The 7,228-nt window shown below is 43.0% G+C and overlaps 1 protein-coding gene across 1 annotated transcript in view; it reads left to right on the forward strand.

Moving 5' to 3' along the window:
* The window catches only part of Strip2 (striatin interacting protein 2), a 43,088-nt gene that overhangs the window by 11,297 nt on the left and 24,563 nt on the right, over nt 1-7,228 (forward strand). Inside the window, exons 8-13 of the mRNA XM_021165316.2 lie at nt 584-711; nt 1,907-2,110; nt 3,232-3,467; nt 3,879-3,944; nt 4,304-4,367; nt 5,068-5,139. Of these exons, the coding sequence (XP_021020975.1) occupies nt 584-711; nt 1,907-2,110; nt 3,232-3,467; nt 3,879-3,944; nt 4,304-4,367; nt 5,068-5,139 (770 nt within the window). The remainder of the gene's footprint in view (nt 1-583; nt 712-1,906; nt 2,111-3,231; nt 3,468-3,878; nt 3,945-4,303; nt 4,368-5,067; nt 5,140-7,228) is intronic.

Raw genomic sequence — 7,228 nt, forward strand, 5'->3', positions numbered from 1 at the left:
AGGCCAGCCTGGTCTGCAAAGTGAGTTCCAGGACAGCCAGGGCTATACAGAGAAACACTGTCTCGAAAAAAAAAAAAAAAAAAAAAAAAAAAAAAAAACTGAACTTTGTTCTAATGTAAGTTGAACTGGTCATCTGACAAGTATAAGATGTGAAAGCATTATATACATATATTATATATATATATATATACACACACACACACATATATATACATACACACACATAGATAGATAGATAGATAGATAGATAGATAGATAGATAGATGTAAATAAGTAAAGAATGAAGTATGGTCCATGAAATACCTTGATTCCTTTAGCTAGAAAGTCACGTCATTACTTCCTGCTTGCTCTGATCCTCAAAGCATTTCCTTAACCTCTAGGCATGGAGCACATCCTGCCCTCCACCCTGTCCTTGAAGGAAGTCCCTTCCGGGGTCTCACTGTGCCTCCTTTATAAGAGAAAGTCCTCTGGAATTTTTTCAGGGGAGGTTGAGTGCCTTCCTCAGTGTGCCCAGACTCAGGGATCTTAGGGCAGGATGTCAGCTACTACTTCTCACTTCCTCTCCATTCTCCTTATACCTCAGGTTTCTCCACACATAATGAAGAGCCGTTTGCACTCCTGCTGTTTTCCATGGTTACCAAATTCTGCAGCGGCCTGGCCCCCCACTTTCCAATAAAGAAGGTTCTGCTTCTGCTCTGGAAGGTGGTCATGGTAAGCGGCTGATCATCTCCATTCCTACCTCATCCAGTCAGATTTCTCTAATCTGTGTCTATGAGCTGGAGCTAGGCAGTTGTTAGTCCCTGAGAACCAAGAAAAGCAGAGGACCTTCCTGGAGCCATCAAATAGTCTGCATCATCTGCATCATCAGGCTTCTCTTTCTATTGGACAAATCTGTTGGATGCCACTCTCTGAGTTGAAGATGCCAGTGGCACCTTTCCCTAACAGAATTGATGTTTCATAGAAAGCACACTAGCTGGCCACTGGGAATCTGGCTGTGTTCATTACAATGAGCATTCGGCAATTCTGCACCTCTTTTTGTAACTGAAATGTTAAGACTAATGCATGCCTTTTCTTCCAGTAGAGGATAGGCATTCTTACAAGTATATAGTTAATAATTTGTTATTTATTCTTCACCCTGACCCTTCATTCTATAATTCTTCCTCTGGTTCAAATCCTATGGGGCTAGAGGATCAACATACCCTGCTAGTAGGCCTCACGGGGAAACCCACCTCTTGACTGCAGAGGAAACTGTGGCTCTAGGGCACTCCAGCATCTGAATGTGCTCCTTAAAATGAGAGATTTACCAAGGATGGTGGCATAAACTTGATAGACTAAGGATGAAGTTTGCAAGTTTAAAGCCAGCTTGGGCTACACAGTGGGACCCTGCTCAAGAAACAAAACGAAGGGAGGGTTGTCTTTCGTTCTTTAAACTTTTACCAGTGGGGTCCCTCCTCGCTTCTAATGTCTGGTGCTGTTTCCAGCCCTGGGTCAATAAGTAATGCTGAGCTTTGTTCTGGGCCTAGAGACCCTCAGGGCTAGAGTAGTGATCACATTTGTTCCTTCATGTTCCTAGTTCAAGAGGCAGTGTGAGGAAATTGAAGTTGAGGTGCTTCCCTTCCAGCCGTGTTCCTCTGACTGTGTTCTCTTATGACTGCCCTCCCTTCCCTCTCTGCTCTTTCTCCTGTTTCAGAACAATTGTTTTTAAATTTTAATATCATTACATCACTTTCCCCTTTCCCTTCACATGCACCCATCCCTTGTTCGTTACTCTCTCTGAAACTTATAGCCTCTTGTTTTTAGTTACTGGTGTGTGTGTGTGTGTTTCTATTTCTAAATACATAAATATAGCATGCTCAGAGCTGACACTTGGTATTGGATAACTTCCCCTTTCCTTTTTACTCTTTAGTTTACCCTTGGTGGATTTGAGCACCTTCAGGCTCTCAAAATACAGAAGCGTGCAGAGTTGGGCCTGCCTCCACTAGCTGAAGACAGTATCCAGGTTGTAAAGAGCATGCGTGCTGCCTCCCCGCCTTCTTACACTCTTGATCTGGGGGAGTCTCAGCTGGCCCCTCCACCCTCCAAGCTGCGGGGTCGCCGTGGTTCTCGAAGGGTATGGACCAAACATATAGTAGTACTGGGGTATTGACTGGTCAAAAAAAAAAAATCAAGATTCTAAGGTATTATGTATATAGTAGGAAAATGCAGTAGATGGCCATCCCAGGTTGGCCCTGTAACCAACATGAATCCTTAGTGTCTATACCTTGGCCTCTCCTCTGGCCATGCATGTGTTATTGGTCTGGACCTCAGCAAGCAGAGTTGCTTAGCATCCTAAATATGAGTTAGTTTAGAATTCTGAGACTAGGGACCCTGAAAAGAGCATCTAACAAATCTACATGTCTATCATGAATCACCATTTTCTTGGCAGAAAGAAGTTTTATTTTGAGCCACCATCTTCTCTCTGGCCTTGGACCACAAGCTTACATTTGAGAGAGGGCTGGTTAGGGTTCTAGGCAATATGTAGTCTTGAGAAGTTCTAAATAAGTTACACTGAGCCATGGCCACATGTTCATGAACTCACCTGGCTAAGTTACCAGAGTCTGCCAATTAAAGATGACAGGGTTCAATCCAGTCTAAATTGTAGGCGACTTTTTTTTTTTTTTAGAAACCTTTCTTTTTTGTTTCATAAAGTAATGCTTACTCATTGTAGAAAATTTGGAACAAATATAAAAATGTGATAAAGAGAGAAAACTCACCCACAAGCTTAACAACCAGAGGCAGTGACTGTTAACTTTTTGGCCTATTTCTGTCCAGCCTTTTTTCTTTATGCAATAAGATTTAGCATTCTAAGCTCACTGTCTTCTGCCTGGCAGCAAGCTTCTGTCATCTTCTTCCTCAGTCAGCCAGCTGGTGTATGCTGACAGAAAGCACACTCACTGAATGTTCACCTAAGCAGAGCATAATTAGGAAGGAAAGTGCAGGGGGTGGGGCGCGGTTAGCATCAGTGCGTTTGAAAGCTAGCTGGGTATCACACGGGTACTGTCTATGCTCTGTCTCTTGGCCTTGATCATCTTTCCCAGGAACTACTCCTACGATTGAGTCCAGTGAGTGATAAGAAGGAGACGGGGAATGCAGTGTTCTCACAGTAGATAGCTTTCGACCTCATGTTTCCTGAAGTCTAGAGAGAGTTCAGACAAGGTCACCATATGCTCTGTATTTCCCCCCGGCCCCCAGCAACTCCTCACCAAGCAAGACAGCCTGGACATCTACAATGAAAGGGATCTCTTCAAGACTGAGGAACCAGCCACAGAGGAGGAAGAAGAATCTGCGGCTGATGGAGAACGAACCTTGGATGGAGAGTTAGACCTGCTAGAACAGGATCCTCTGGTGCCGCCTCCACCCTCACAGACACCTCTCTCTACTGACCGGGTAGCCTTTCCCAAGGGCCTGCCCTGGGCCCCGAAGGTTAGGTAGGTATAATGGCACCACTAATCCTGAACTTTGAGATTTCAATCACTGAAGAGCCAGGGTGGAAGCACACACACTCAGTGTTCATTAACCTGGTGTGGTAATCAACCCCTGGTCTAAAGTTCGTTCTGTCCCACTCTGTATCCTTCCAAATGAATGAACAGGAGATCTGAAAAGGTCCTTTTTTTTTTTTTTTTCCCAAGACAGGGTTTCTCTGTGTAGTCCTTGCTGTCTTGGAACTCACTCTGTAGACCAGGCTGGCCTGGAACTCAGAAATCCACCTGCCTCTGCCTCCCAAGTGCTGGGATTAAAGGCGTGCGCCACCACCGCCTGGCAAAAGTTCTCTTTCTTAAGGTTTGTTTTGTTTTGTTTTCTTCTTCTCTCTGATACTGGTCTCTTCACCGTCATCTCAGACAGAAGGATATTGAACACTTCTTGGAGATGAGCAGAAACAAGTTCATTGGATTCACTCTGGGGCAGTAAGTGACTAGCTATTTTAAAAATGGATATAAAGTATGTTAGAGAAAGCCATGAATCTTCCTCACTAGGATTTGTAAAGCTAAAAAGGTTTTCACTGTCAAGGGTGTCACTAGGCTACATAGTCCATAAGTGTGAATCTGTCACCTGCAGATCAAGTGACTAGCTAAAAGGCCATATGATTTTCAGAAATGCTTCTGCATGTGGTTATTTTTGTGACCTTAAGCAAGCTGATGGACCTTGAACCTTATATAGGAAGATATAGGATAGCAGGAATAGATGCTGAAATAGGTGATTCCAGAGTATTTGGGTCGTTTTCTCTTTGAGCTTATTATGGTTTGATGTTTTGTACCTTTTACAGGGACACAGATACCTTGGTTGGATTACCTCGACCCATCCATGAGAGTGTGAAGACTCTAAAGCAGGTAACAAGGGTGGGGTGAGGAGCCATCAAAGCCAGTCAGATTACCACTGCCTTGGGTACTTAGAGTTCTTCTTTCAGAATATTCAGGACCTTCTGCATCTCCCCTGCAGGCCTTTTGGCCAATTAGGAGAAGGCAGGGCTCTCTACTTACCCAGTTTCCTGCATTCAGATAGATGAAAATGGAATTTCTTTCTCTTATTTATTTTTCCTCTATCACTCTCTTTCTCTTCCCATTTGTTGCTTCCTTATATTTCTCTCTCCTCTATCCCCATAGGTCCACTAGCTTCTGAAGGCCACACGTTAGGTAGCAATCTTCATTATATCAGTATATGTATACACACAAAGAATATGGAGTCATAACTCCATACACACATGCATGTACATCAAACATGTATGAGCAGTATTCCAAGGGCAAAGGTCTATTCTCAGCTTCCCCTTGCACTTTGAAGGTAAATGACAAGGTATCTGCTAGTATTCTACAAATATAGAAATACAATACATAGAAATATTGTTCACTAAGTACTGCTCAGAGCTAATAATTCAGAAGTGAGTTAGATTCTTGCTTCCAAAGGTTTTATAGTTTTTTGGGGTGATAAACTCATTTGCTCTGAACAAGGAAAGTTAAGGAGGAGCCTGGGGGAGGAGGAGACTCATGAGAATTCGGTTCTCAACCCTTGTTGATGTTTTCTTATTTCTGCCAGCACAAGTATATCTCCATTGCAGATATACAGATAAAGAATGAAGAGGAGCTGGAGAAATGTCCCTTGTCTTTGGTGAGTCAAGGGCTCTGGCACACAGAAGGTGGGCAAAAAGAACTGTTTGCAGTTCTGTTGCAGGGCATATATTGTGCATGCACTGATTCAGCTTGTTAAAGACAAAGGACCGTGCTGTATGAAAATAGGGGACAGCAATTAAATAACTAAACAAGACCATTGGGGCTGGAGAGATGGCTCAGCAGTTAAGAGCACTGACTGCTCTTCCAGAGGTCCTGAATTCAATTCCCAGCAACCACATGGTGGCTCACAACTATCCATGAGATCAGACGCCCTCTTCTGGTGTGTCTGAAGACAGCTACAGTATACTTACATATAATAAATAAATAAATAAATAAATAAATAAATAAATAAATAAATAAATCTTCTGAGCTGGGCAGTGGTAATCCCAGCACTTGGGAGGCAGAAGCAGAATTTCTGAGTTTGAGGCCAGCCTGGTCTACAAAGTGAGTTCCAGGACAGCCTGAGCTATACAGAGAAACCCTGTCTTATATACCAGAAAAACCGGGAAAAAAAATATCTTCTGGCCAGATCGAGCAGAGCCAGAGCAAAAGGGGAAAAAAAAAAAAAAAAGGCAAGACCATCATAGACTGGTAGGTCCCATGAAGATAACTTAAATAGGGAGACATGATAGATAATAATCTACCCATCTGTAGATTATTTTTGGCTAGACAGTTGGGATAGATGGGATGTATCAGAAGGTGACATTTACCAAGATCGGAAGTACAGAGAGGAGCCAGCCATAGGAAGGAACATGAAAGAAGAGAACATTCCAAGGAGAGTCAGGGTAGCAAGGCACAGAGTGCGAGAGGCAGCAAAAGAAGGCTGTCATAGCAGCTCGTCAGGAAGGTGGGCTTATGGAGATGATGATGCTGGACACGTGGCCTGGGGCACTCTACATAGGACCTGTTAGCAGAGGCAGAGAGCTGAAGGTTGATTCACCCCACAAAGGGAAACCTTTGGAGATTTTAAATAGAGGGGAAACATTAATCTTTGGTTTAAAAAAAAAAAACTCTTATCTACTATGCAAAGATAGTTTGGGCCAAACAAGAGGGGAGGCATTGACCCATCTCAAAACAGTTAAAGTGAAAGTTGATAGTGACCCAGAATAGTGTTGTAAAGTAGATGAATGTGAGGTATATTTTGAAAGTATATAGCTAGATATATATGTCAAGAGGCAAAGAGAAGACTCAAGAATAAGTGTCATCTGGAAAATAGGAGGAGTGCCCAAAATCATGTAGGGTCATTCTAAGGTTTCGATGTCCATTAAATACTCAAGCAGAACTACTGGGCACTTAGGTATGTACCTACGTCTAGAGTTCCAAGGAGAGGACTGGCTTCAAGAAATTTGAGAGTCATTGATTTGTTACAATGTTAAAACTATAGACATGGCTAAGGGAAGCCAAGGAAGTAGACAGAGACAAAAGAGGTTGGAACCCAGGAAAGTCCCTGGGACACACCAATATATTGAAGATGGGATGAGTTAGGAAAGAAACCACAAATAGTGAGAAACCCACTCAATGAAGTAGAAGGGAATCTAGAAGTCTGATACCATAAAAACAAGGTATTTAAGGAAGGGAGTTATGGCTGTGCCAGCTGCTGATAGATGGCACATGACAACAGAAGTGCCCATTGCATTAGGCAGCATTAAGATAATTGGCGACTTTGTTAAGGATGATCACAGCGAAATGACTAAAAAAGCCTGTTCCAAATACATTGAAAAGAAATGTAAAGCAAAAAAGTAGCCAGCCAATAAATATTATAAAAAAAAAAAAAAAAGGAGAGGGGACTGGAGAGATGGCTCAGTGGTTGAGAGATGGCTCAGTGGTTAAGAGCACTAACTGCTCTTCCAGAGGTCCAGAGTTCAATTCCCAGCAACCACATGGTGGCTTACAACCAACTATAATAGGCTCTTATGCCCTCTTCTGTGGTGTTTGAAGAAAGTGACAGTGTACTCATATAAAACAAACAAATAAATCTTTTTTAAAAGTGGGGGGAGCCGGGCGTGGTGGCGCACGCCTTTAATCCCAGCACTCGGGAGGCAGAGGCAGGCGGATTTCTGAGTTCGAGGCCAGCCTGGTCTACACAG

The sequence above is a fragment of the Mus caroli genome, chromosome 6 (assembly GCF_900094665.2).
Source record: "Mus caroli chromosome 6, CAROLI_EIJ_v1.1, whole genome shotgun sequence".
Classification (NCBI taxonomy): domain Eukaryota; kingdom Metazoa; phylum Chordata; class Mammalia; order Rodentia; family Muridae; genus Mus; species Mus caroli.